The 12,756-nt window shown below is 37.0% G+C and overlaps 1 protein-coding gene and 1 long non-coding RNA gene across 2 annotated transcripts in view; one reads left to right on the top strand and one right to left on the bottom strand.

The window, feature by feature from the left end:
* The window catches only part of VPS4B (vacuolar protein sorting 4 homolog B), a 32,692-nt gene extending 22,630 nt beyond the window's left edge, over positions 1–10,062 (top strand). The window contains exons 6-11 of the mRNA XM_058691875.1: positions 459–615; positions 1,056–1,204; positions 1,696–1,777; positions 3,806–4,025; positions 6,957–7,097; positions 8,557–10,062. Of these exons, the coding sequence (XP_058547858.1) occupies positions 459–615; positions 1,056–1,204; positions 1,696–1,777; positions 3,806–4,025; positions 6,957–7,097; positions 8,557–8,658 (851 nt within the window). The 3' untranslated portion in view covers positions 8,659–10,062. The remainder of the gene's footprint in view (positions 1–458; positions 616–1,055; positions 1,205–1,695; positions 1,778–3,805; positions 4,026–6,956; positions 7,098–8,556) is intronic.
* The window catches only part of LOC131489958 (uncharacterized), a 28,986-nt gene continuing 17,030 nt past the window's right edge, over positions 801–12,756 (bottom strand). The window contains exon 3 of the long non-coding RNA XR_009250848.1: positions 801–1,372. This is a non-coding gene — a long non-coding RNA (uncharacterized LOC131489958). The remainder of the gene's footprint in view (positions 1,373–12,756) is intronic.

The following is a 12,756-nucleotide window of genomic DNA, read 5'->3' on the forward strand; positions in this document are numbered from 1 at the left end:
AAAAGAAAATGTTTCCAGCTGCCCTTGCCCTGCGGATATAGTTTGTCCTACAGTGTTCTGGTATTAAGGATCATACACAGTAGACCATCAGGTAGTACGTTTTAGCTGAACGAGTCTGCCTTTACTAGATTGCAAGATCCTCTTGTATTCACAGTTCTCCGTCTGTACGTTGTGGTTTCAGTGCATAGTGGCTGAATGAATGAGTGAGCAAGCAGTTGAGCTTCCTATTAGAAGGGTTATATATCTGTGTAAACCCATTGGACAAAGTGGTCTCTAGAAAAAGCAAATACAATACTTCTAAGACATACTTACCTTAGATTGATTTATTTAAAAAAAAAAATTACTGTTAGCTGCAGAGTGAAAACTTCTCCACAGTATTCTTCAGTATGGGTGATGTCTCTAGTAACTGAAATTAACAGTCTTAGGTTCTCATGTTATTTTTCTCATGCGAATTTTAGGCAAGAGAACACCTTGGAGGGGAATTCTGTTATTTGGCCCACCGGGAACGGGAAAGTCCTATTTAGCCAAAGCTGTGGCAACAGAGGCAAACAACTCAACGTTTTTTTCAATATCTTCCTCTGACCTTGTCTCTAAGTGGCTAGGAGAAAGTGAAAAGTAAGTAGTAAGTTGTTGTTTTGGTGGGGTTTTTTTTTTTTTGGTTTTTTGGTTTTTTTGGCTTTTTAGTTTTTCTATGCCAGGTAGTCACTATATCAGTATATAAAGGAAGAGGCTTCCTACATCATGAATAGACATTCAGAGAAGTGTCTGAATATGAAATAAGTATTCATTTCGTTGTCAGATCAGTCCCTAGTTTGACATTTATTTCATAGGAAAAAGGTAGCATATGTATAGTTATATATAGCATAGTTTAGTAAATCATAAAGTGAATCATCCAGTTGTAGTATTCTTATTTTCTAGACCAAAACATAGTTGGACCTTTTAATCTGTAGAGTTCTTATAATACTGTATATGTGTTGTGTTTTTTTTTTTTTTTCATTAAGTCCTCTGTCATTTACTATTCTTTTAAGAAGCTGAAAGCTTTTACTTATTTTTAGGCTAGTTAAGAACTTATTTCAGCTTGCCAGAGAGAGTAAACCTTCCATCATCTTCATCGATGAAATTGATTCTCTGTGTGGCTCAAGAAGCGAAAACGAAAGTGAAGCTGCCCGTAGAATTAAGACGGAGTTCTTAGTTCAAATGCAAGGTAGGCTGACTGGTTTTTCGCATAGTTTCTGTTATTGTATCACCATTATCATCACAATAATGAAACAGTGAAATTCAAGCTGAATTTCTTCATTTTAGCAGACCACGTGTTTGATTATGCCAAGCTTCATTCCGGTCGTCCTCCATGGTGTAATCATCTTGCAGTACTCTGGCAGAAACAGGAAGATTTGCATATTCACTTACATCATACCAGGAACAGTATCAGCAAAAGGAATTTGTAGACTTCAAATGAAATCTTTCAAGAAATATTTTGAAAAGAATATTAATAGTATTTGCCCACAGTCTAGCAGATTTGATTCTTGGGAATATTTGCATTGTATTTTAATAATGTGATATTTGATTTTTCAAAGAGACCCTCTCAAGATGGGGCACTATAACATTAAAACCCCACATTCTTAACAGAACGTATAGGCAATGTTTAAAGAACACTAAAACGGAAAATTATTTAAAATATTACTTATTTTGGTGCAGGCGTTGGTGTAGACAATGATGGAATTTTGGTTCTGGGAGCTACAAATATCCCCTGGGTTCTGGATTCTGCCATTAGAAGAAGGTATGAAAATATAGTGAAGATCTTATTTCTAACTACAGATGTAACAAGTCAGTAGCAATTCCCTTTTTGTCTAGGGAAGAGGCATTCTGAAAACTTTTCAGAATTTTTTTTTAAATTTTTTTTCACATTTATTTTTGAGACAGAGAGAGACAGAGCATGAACGGGGGAGAGTCAGAGAGCGAGAGGGAGACACAGAATCTGAAACAGGCTCCAGGCTCTGAGCTGTCAGCACAGAGCCCGACACGGGGCTTGGACTCACGAACCGCGAGATCATGACCTGAGCCGAAGTCAGACGCTTAACCGACTGAGCCACCCAGGCGCCCCTAGAATTTTTTTGATGTGCCCTAGTCCTGCTGACCCCCAGTGTCGGAGGAAGAGAGGCAGGCGTTTGTTTGCTTGCTATATTAAAGTTACAAGATATCCACTTACGAATCTTTCACATTGGAACATATATTACCTAATGCTTAACTTGTAATTCAGACTATGCTTAGTGGGCACTGTTGCTTCTAAAATTTACAAATATAGCTTGATATTTCAGTGGAAAACTTTCACACAAAATTTTAGCAAAATGACAGTTACATAGGTTAAAGTGTGATAGATAACCAAGATATATTTTCATAAAAAAATTTACGTTTATGGGGCACCTGGGTGGTTTAGTTGGTTGAGTGTCCGACTTCGGCTCAGGTCATGATCTCGCAGTATGTGGGTTCTCGAGCCCCGTGTCAGGCTCTGTGCTGACAGCCCAGAGCCTGGAGCCTGCTTTGGATACTGTGTCTCCCTCTCTCTCTCTGCCTCTCCCCTGCTCACACTCTGTCTCTCTCTCAAAAATAAATAAACATTAAAAAGGAAGTAATTAAAAGAAATTTGTCTATAATTTTTAAGTTGCATACGAAACTTGAGCTACAGGGAAGGTATATAGTCTTGTTACTTTTATTTATTTATTTATTTATTTATTTATTTTCTTATGTTTATTGAGAGACAGAGAGAAACAGAGCATGAGCATGGGAGGGGCACAGAGAGGAGGAGACGTAGAATCCGAAGCAGGCTCCAGGCTCAGCTGTCAGCACAGAGCCCGACGTGGGGCTCAAACTCACAAACCACAAGATCATGACCTGAGCCGAAGTTGGACGCTTAACCAACTGAGCCACCCGGGTGCCCCTAGTCTCGTTACTTTTCACGCACATAGTTCCCTGTTTCAGTCACTGAATTTTGCGTGGTAAAAATTAGCATCAGTTCCTGCCGCTTTTACCCCATTCACTTGATGCTTTGCCAAGATGCTAGGTTACTGTCCAGTATCAAGAGAGGAAATCTGCCCGTTACTTTTGCAAACTGGTCTAGTTCTAAATGCATGTCTGTAGATAATGGAAACTTAAACTTCTTACTGCCACAGAGAGTTACCTAAAGGGAGAACAATCTTCACAGCCACTTAAATTGGCCTTTGTTACTTCCTATCTCCAAATGCTGTCTAAGAAGGCAAGCAAAATTATTCTTAATAAAACAGTGTTTATGAGATAGTATAACTATTTATTCTGAATGTACCTATTATGATAAAGTGGACATTTTGTGTCAACATATGCTTATTATATAAGATTTTGAGTAATTTTACTGTTTCGGATTTGGAGAATTATTTTGTCCTCTCTTATTTCATATGATGAACCATAATCCCTTGATCAGGAGTTCAGAGTATAAATCTATGGGGCGCTAATCTTGTGAGACATACCAGGTTGTGACCTCTAGACATACAAAGACTATGGCCAAAATAACCCAAAAATCATGTGAGAAAGATTAAATCACTCCAAACTGGTTCTCTGACTATGTTGGTTTTACTTGTTAGTTGTTAACATGTTCTGGATATTTTCCCACTGTTTAACCAAACTATATATCTTTAACTCTGACACATAGAAATCAACCAGCTTAGCTTTGTATATATGAGACCATCTGAGTATCTTGTTTCTTCTTGAAAAATCTGAATTTTCAACTGAAATTAAACATATGTAGTAATATTCTTGGTATAATTTCTCTTTCAAGATTCGAGAAACGAATTTATATTCCGTTGCCTGAGGCCCATGCCCGAGCAGCAATGTTTAAATTGCACTTGGGGACCACTCAGAACAGTCTAACGGAAACAGACTTCCGAGAACTTGGGAAGAAAACCGATGGTTATTCGGGAGCAGACATAAGTATCATTGTGCGTGACGCGCTCATGCAGCCTGTTAGAAAAGTACAGTCAGCTACTCATTTTAAAAAGGTAAGGAACTTTGATCCACCCTTTCATAGGTTTTTAAAGTCAGGCCATCATTAATTTGTCTTCAGAGAATTTCAGGAAGGTTTCAGCTCTGTAAACTAAAGTGCGTTTATAGAATAGACATTTCCATTTCATTGCAAATAAGTTCTCCCACAAAGTTTATTAATAGCCTTAAAGTATTTTAAAATGTTACGTGCAGTGATTTTTTTAAGTACTTATTATTTTGATGTAAGTATAGAAAGTATGAGTACTTAAAAGTATATACTTTTAAGTATATAGTTACCTTTGATGTAACTGGAAGGAATATCTTTGAGCAGAACCTGGTGCATTTACACTTCATGAACAAAAACGGCCGCCTGGGTGGCTCTGTCAGTTGAGTGTTCAACTCTTGACTTCTGCTCAGGCTGCGGTCCCAGGGGTCGTGGCATCCAGCCCTGCGATGGGCTCTGTGCTGAGTGTGGAGCCTGCTTGAGATTCATTCTCTTGCTCTCTCGCTCTCGCTGTCTCTCCCCCCCCTTCTCTCTCCTCCTCTCTCCCTCCCTCTCTCCCTTCTCCTCTCCCTCCCCTTTCCCCCACTCCTCCCCCTTTCTCCCCCCACTGTGCTCTCTGTCTCATAAAAAAAAAAAGGGGGGGGTAAAAATAATAATGGCTGATACTAAATATTCCCATGCCTGGCGCTGTGTTCTATTCTTTATCTTACTGTTGCATTGGGTCCTCACAAAAACTCTGCAGGAGGTGCCTTTCGCCACCTGTTGATCATTAATCTGAGACGTAGGTGTTAACATGATAAAACTGGGGCTTGGACGCGGACCCGGTTTGCCGGGGTACAACCGGAGGGGTGCAGAGGTGTGATTTTTCTCTAGGTCACGTGTACTTCGGAATGTGAAGCCTTGCTTCCCATACACCATTCTGTCTGCATGAATGAGTTGAGCATATAGTGTTTTGTCCAACGACCATGGTCTTGGGACGTCCATTGTAAGTAACAGTGGAGTAGGTAATATGGACTAACCCTGTTCCTAAGGGCTGCAGTGTCCAATGTTACTCATGAACATTGATGTGAGAATCCTGAAAAACGATTAGTAAACCTAATCCAGCAATGGATAGGATATGGATATGACAAGACTACTATATCATGAGTAAGTTACATACGTATGTCTGTTAACCCCACAATGAAATAAGATTTTAAGAAAAGGATGAACCGGAATTAAAACCTGAATTTAAAGCCTGAGTTCACAGTTTGCTTGTCACATCTCCTTGAGCACATTTTGTTACCCGTTTCAAGCTCATTTGTATCTTCTCTAAAGTAGAGATGACAACACTGCCTCGAAGTGCTCTGTGCGAGAGGAGTGAAGCAGCTCCCACGCAGCATCTCTGTCCTGGTACCTGAGCAGCCCAGGAAACGGCTCTTTCCACTTCTTCAGCCATTTCATTACTGAGGGAAGAAATACAGGAGGCTCAGGGTCAAGTTTAGTCTCAGCCACTGTTATTTTCTTTTAAATTCTCTTTGCCATTTAGAAACTATAGATTTTTAGGAATCCAGTCCTTTCTTACCCAGAAGTTTTCATTCCGTTCTCTGTATTACTACCGGGACAGGCTACACGACCCGGAAGCCAGGTCCTTACTAGGAGGACAAAGGCAAAGCAGCCGAATCAGGGTTAACACCAGGCCTTCTCTGCATCACCAGCTATGGTAGAGCTCTCCGTGGCTGCATGCTTTACTCCCATTTTGAAGGATGATTATTTCAATCAAAAACAAGATTGCCTGTTTATTTTGTCAAATGTCTAAAGTACTGGTAAGTCAGGAAGCACCACAGTCAAAAACAAAAATCCCGGGGCGCCTGGGTGGCTCAGTCGGTTGAGCGTCCGACTTCGGCTCAGGTCACGATCTCACAGTGTGAATCCGAGCCCCACATCGGGCTCTGTGCTGATGGCTCAGAGCCTGGAGCCTGCTTCCGATTCTGTGTCTCCCTCTCTCTCTGCCCCTTCCCTGCTCATGCTCTGTCTCTCTCTGTCTCAAAAATAAATAAAAACATTAAGAAAAAAAATTCAAAACAAAACAAAAATCCCTTGTGCTCTCTTTGGCACCACATTTCCTACAAACAAAAATCCCCACAGCTGAAAGGCTGGTGGGGAAAGACAGACAATAAAATAGACATAATAAGTGAAGTTAGAATGTTTATTTTTCTGCACCTACCCTAATCCTGGGATAATACTTAAGATTGATCATCAAATAAATAAGTGTGAAAGCAGCTCCCAACTGGTATAGATTTGTTGCCATCTAAAAAATACTTGCGTGTGACTCTGTCACAAAGGTTCTCTCTCTGGGTGTTATTAAAATTTTATTTAAAAAAAAAAAAAAAAAAAAAAAAAATTTTATTTTAAATTAGTTATGAATCACAAAATAGCACTGAAATTATACTTAGCATTTATTTTTGTGCTTATATTTAAAGAAGAAATTTTTGTTAAAAAAGACAAAGATTCGGTGATTTCACACTAATAAATCTAAATATCACAGAAACTTTCTCAGCTTTAGAAAATAGAGAAACTTAGGAGAATTATTGAGGATTACTTTTTTTTTTGGTCTCTAAGAGCATTTAATAAGCATTAGAGAAGAAAAGAGAACTCTTAATCACGGGTACCTGTTTTGTTTTGTTTTTTTAATTTTAATTCATTTTCTCCTTGTGATCATGTAAGTAATTTATGGTAGGAAATTTCAGACTATAGGAAAGCATCAAGAAAAAAATTAAAACTAAGCAAAACCTATCCCATCACCCAAAGACAGCTAGCTACATTTTGTTGTATATTCTATTTATTTGTGGAAGTCAACATTTTAACAAAGTATAGAATGGTACATTTTCACATTTCCTGATAATGGCCTAAACCTTAATTTTGTTAATTTGTTCAAGTAAATATTTCAGATTACTATTTATTCCAGGTTCGCGGACCTTCACGAGCTGATCCTAACAAAATAGTAGATGATCTGCTAACACCGTGTTCTCCAGGTGACCCTGGTGCCATTGAAATGACATGGATGGACGTCCCTGGGGATAAACTTCTGGAGCCAGTTGTTTGCATGGTTTGACATTTTGTTTGCTTTCAACAAAAAACTTAAAACATAATTTGTAATTTGTGAGACAAAGATAAACATTTTACGTAAAATTAGCTAGGAAATTGTTAGTGTGTGTAATACTGACTATTCAGTTAAAAAGTTGTAAAGATAATTAAACTTAAAATGTAACAAATAATTATCTTTAAAATATTTTCTTGGGCTTTAAGGAAAATTTAATTTTAAGTGAAAAAGCTATTTTTCAAAAACAGGTTTCTAAGTTTATAGGTCTTACAGCTGGGATACGATCACCAAAAGACTTATCTATAAATTATTGTCAAGACTTAATAAAAAGTGGAATTGTTGAAAATTTCTTTTCTGGGGATTCTAAGATTTTGTAAAATATCTGGAAACCCTAATGCATGTATCATAGTATTCGTGATGGTATTTTTGTTTTACTTCTTCAGGCTTCATAGAAAGTTTAAATATTATAGTGCTTGAAAAAAAAAATCCTGAAACCAAGTTTTTATGATAAAAAATTAAATTTCTGTAGTTTTTATTGGAGGAATTAAAATAATTTGTAAGACTTATTTTGTAACGTATAGGAAGCTTACTGTGATTGAAAAGCTACATTTACTGTTTTTATGTTTTCTTATTGGTGAATGTTCAGTTCTTTTTAAATCTTCTACTTCAGTTACATATTTGCAAAGAGCTTTGTGTCAGAATTAACAGTAACTTCCAGAAAAAAAACTTACTTACATGGTATATACTCTATACCTATAGACGTACACGTACCTCTATAAGTACATAAGTATGTCTATGGATATATTTATGTGTTAACCATACTGCTTCTCTGAAAAGTTATTCAGTTGTTGCAGTCCTTGCTATATTATTTTTTAAAGATTTTGTTCTTTAGATCATTTTTCATATAAGAGACATAGCCTAGAACTTAATTTTTTAATGACTCCCTGATATTAGCATATTTTCTTACCATTTGATCATAATTTTGACTAATAGCTAAAAAATTCTGATAGTTGGTTTTAATTAAATGGTATTGTGTTTCACATAAGTGTAAGTGAATGATTTCTGTAAGTGAATGATTATGTTCCTTTTGAATTGCACTTGGTGAACTCTCTTGTTTAAGAAAGAAAAACAGGTAAGACTAGGAAAGAGATCAGGGACATATTCTGGAGGGCCTTATTCTGGAGAGCCTCAGGCTTATTAACAGGATTGTACTTCTGATGGGTAGTGGGGAGCCATTGAAAGTTGTGGTCAGAACAAGGCAACCATTTGAAAGCTGCTGTGCAAAAGAATAACATGATCAAAGATTTTCTCTAGAAGAATAAGAGAGTTTGTTGTGAATAACTTATGGCACACTGCAAATACTTAGATTTAACCTTAGATGGAAAGTCAGTAGTAATAATGATGACACAATGGTTTTTAGTTGATTAAACCTATTACTAACACCTCCCTTCTTTTTCCCTGACAGTCGGATATGTTACGGTCACTGTCTAACACAAAGCCCACAGTCAATGAACATGACTTGTTGAAATTGAAGAAGTTTACGGAAGATTTTGGCCAAGAAGGCTAAACCAAAGATAACAAGGAGGACGTTTACCATGTGTGTTCTTTCCTTCGTAGGTACTTTTGCCTTTCTTAATGGCATTCAGATTGTTTCCAGTAAAACTCTTTTACCACAGGAAAACACAGATCTCACTCCAGAGTCCCTTTAATTTTATATGTACCTTTGTTCCATTACCAGTTAAATGCTCCTGTTAACAAAAATGATAAAATAATGGATTATAAAGAGATCGGAGATATATGGCAAAAAATAGGAATTGCCCAGTTAAGAAGAGGATTAAAATTGATTGAGATACCAATATTTAGGATGGGTGGTCTTTACAAAGAGCATTTATTTTTTATTTTCTCTCTCTCTCTCTCTCTCTCTCTCTCTTTTTTTTTTTTTTTTTACCAGAATGTAATAGGGCTTATTTTATATTTTGAAAAAAAAAATTCTTAAGCATCATTTGCTTCAATGTAAAATTTATTTACTTTATTAAATGATAGAATCTTTATTCTCAGGGATGGGCAGTACTAGCAAAGAGCACTGTGATTGGGCTTGAAAGATTTTGAATTGTGTTCTAGCCGGGTCTCATTGAGTTTTGATAGGCTGACATTTTTCTTTGTGTAGATTTCAGTAATTTCTTTAAAAACAATGGGCTTCTATATTTAATTAAATAATACCTTTCACTGTGCAGTCTCAAAAGAAAGACTTTCTAAATTAGGCATTGTCTTTATCTTGAAGAAGAAAATTGTCTATTTCAGTGTCTTTTTGTAGCAAGATTGACCAAAACAGATGGCAAATAAATACATACTTTTTAAATAACTCTGTCATGAAATGCTATAATGGGAACCTTTGCTAAAAGGAATGGCCTCCCTTTGAATTGTGGCAAGTTTCTTGTGGGTGTGTGTGTACATATATATGTAATTTTTTTTTTTTTTTTTTTTTTAATATAGGCTACTAAGGGTTTTATCTTTTACCTTTTAAGTTCAGGGAATAGTTTGTCTTGGCCACACATATATTATCAGTATAATGCTTGTGAAGCTTTAGAAATGAACTAATGTCTCATTAAATAATAAAATACAAACATGATACGTTATTTTAATATCTTCAAATAAATAATCTGAGGGTGTATGTTAGACACTTTAGCATCAACACTAAGTTGTGCCTTGTGCATTTGCATTGGCTATATATGCAAAAGGATTATTACATTAGCTGGAATGAGATAGGTTCCTTAATTACTGTAAAGTTCTACCTTGCAAATGCTATAGAGTAACTCGCATTTTAAAGTATATTTGCACATTTTACATATAATGCTTTCTGGTTGCCTTTCGGTTTTCTGTACAGATTGTTTTTGTTGATACTAAATGGAAATCATAGGCCTGAAATAAGCTGTTCTTAGTGAAGTAAATTGATATAACCTACTATTGGCTATATTCTGTGTATGCTTCTTTATTTTGGGATCTCCTGTATGGAAGAAAATAGTATCTGAATGGATTACGTACAAAGAAATCATTAGAAATTATTAAGTAAGAATGTATCCCTGAAAACTCCATTCTTCGGCAACTTTTATGTGAGAGTTTGGAATTAATTTGGCAGACTAACGTAATTCTTTGTGGCTGCCTTGTAAGATAATTTATATTCTTTATCAGCCTTGGAATTATATAGTGTTGCTATTAATTATACTAAGAGAATTCACATAACTATGTTGTTATAATTAATAGTTGAAATCCAGAATTTTTTGTAAATCTAGAATTTGTTTTGAGGAAGTATTTTAAATAATTTGATAAAATACATGACCCAATGGTATAGAAGTATAGTGTTGATGATAAATGGGTACTTTATCACACTTGATTCCCACATGGGCTTTGAGAACTATATCTCAGTACCCATATCACTTGTGGCCATAGCTCCATTTTCTGCATTGCATCTTCTACATTTTTAACATTTCTGGTTCTAAACCTATTTCTGGAGTCAAATAATTTTAGACTTATCCTAGAATGGTAGCACATAGGCCATTTCCCCTGAGTTCCTTGTGGACAGATTACTCAGGCTGTGTCTGAACCTTGACCATTATGAAATTTTGGGTAGATGGTTTCTGAGGCTACTTGAGTACCTCTATGAGCCACACCCTAGATGTTAAAGAACATTCTTTTTCGCAGCCTGAAAATTGCAGGGGTCTTAGTAAAAAGAGTTTCAGTAGCAAAGTGACTTTTGAGTTCACTGTCATCTACATGCAGAAAAACAGAATGAGTATGTATATTTGATTATTAATACGAAGTCCCATTTACCTACTTGCATGGTTGAGAAATTGAGACACAGCTCCTTAACCTTGTAGCCATAAATGTTGCTCGACGCTGTTGCAAATGAAGCGACAGTGAATGCCCAGCATGGACACCGAATTTATCTCAACTTTATGAGCTCTCTTAGATGTCACGTCATCTCCTACCTCTGTACCTTCTTTATGTCAATTTTGTTACTCGCACATAGAGTCCTTTCTTCTTTGCTGGTCCAAATCCCATTATCTCTATTAAGACCTAGCTCATGACGTGTATAATCTCTTGAAGGAGCGTTCCTAAACTCTCCCCATCCTACCTTTGGATTCCGTTAGTAATAAATTGCTACTCCTATCTTAAAATCTTTATCCAAATTGCAAGCACATTCTATTAATCTTGTTTAGATCATTTACACTGTAAGCTCTTCAAAGCGATATTACATTTTCTCCTGCAGCTGGCACAGTGTGTGACCTCTCTTCTTAGGTACTTGCTGAAGGCTCGAGAAATCAGGGTGTCAAGTCCTTATCTACTTCCTGGATTATCTGTGAGACTTTTTATAAAATAGAGAATTTGAAGTGACTTTGTTCTTGCTGGTCTAGTGAAATGATAAATCTCAGTCTTGGTTACCAGGGACTGAAGGCCGAGGTGCGCCAGCGCTGGCTCGTGTCAGCTTACGAGGACCAGTGCACATGTCTCCCCACCTGAGAGGTCCGGGAGCTCATGCCGGTACCTTGAAATCTGCCGTGGCAAGAGGTGTCACACCACAGAGGTCAAGTTTCCGTTCACGTGACGCCACACAAAACACAGCGTGTCCATAATTTAAATGGAAAAACTAATTTATTGCATTTGTAAAAATAACATACCGAAGTTACATGTGTAGAGTCCTAAAAAGCATGTGATAAAATCCAGTACCCACGTATGATTTGTTTTAAAAACGTCACACACTGGGGCGCCTGGGTGGCGCAGTCGGTTAAGCGTCCGACTTCAGCCAGGTCACGATCTTGCGGTCTGTGAGTTCGAGCCCCGCGTCGGGCTCTGGGCTGATGGCTCGGAGCCTGTTTCTGATTCTGTGTCTCCCTCTCTCTGACCCTCCCCCGCTCATGCTCTGTCTCTCTCTGTCCCAAAAATAAATAAAAAACGTTGAAAAAAAAATTTAAAAAAAAAAAAAAAACGTCACACACTAGGAACAGAAGGGAGCTTCTTAGTTTAAGAAAGGGCATCTACCAAGAAGAAAAAAGCGCTATAGCAGGCACCATACTTAATTGTGAATTTTTGAAAACTTTACCCCCCAGAGATCAGGAAAAAGATACTGGAGCCTGCTATCACCACTTCTTTTCAACTTTGGACAGGAGAGTCTAAGTTTAGGGATTAAAAACAAACAAAATTGTCCTTCGCAGGGGACATCATATATGTAGCACATCCAAATTAATATAAACTCCGAATTTGAATTTAACGAGATGATAGGATGCAGAGTTAATAAAATCATGGTATTTATCTGAGCAACAATCAGGAACTGAAGTTAGGAAAATAGTACCAATTGTAATAGCATCAGAAAGCACCCACTGCCTCAAAATAAATCTGAAAGATGTGCAGACCTTCCCATAGAAAGCTAGGACACATTACAAACGGAAGCTCAAGAATTAACACCTGAGTCAGTGGAGAGATGGGTCCTGTTCGTGACTTGGAAGCCTGTGACCAAAATATCCATTCTAACCCAGTTGATACTAGACTTTAGTTAATCCCAAATCTGGATCTGGGTGATACATAGATCTGTCTGTATATCTACGTATATATTATCTATCTCTCTAAAAAGTAGATCCTTGATAAATTCATCGATGATTAAAAAATTTTG

The sequence above is a fragment of the Neofelis nebulosa genome, chromosome 11, assembly GCF_028018385.1.
Source record: "Neofelis nebulosa isolate mNeoNeb1 chromosome 11, mNeoNeb1.pri, whole genome shotgun sequence".
NCBI classification, from domain to species: Eukaryota; Metazoa; Chordata; class Mammalia; order Carnivora; family Felidae; genus Neofelis; species Neofelis nebulosa.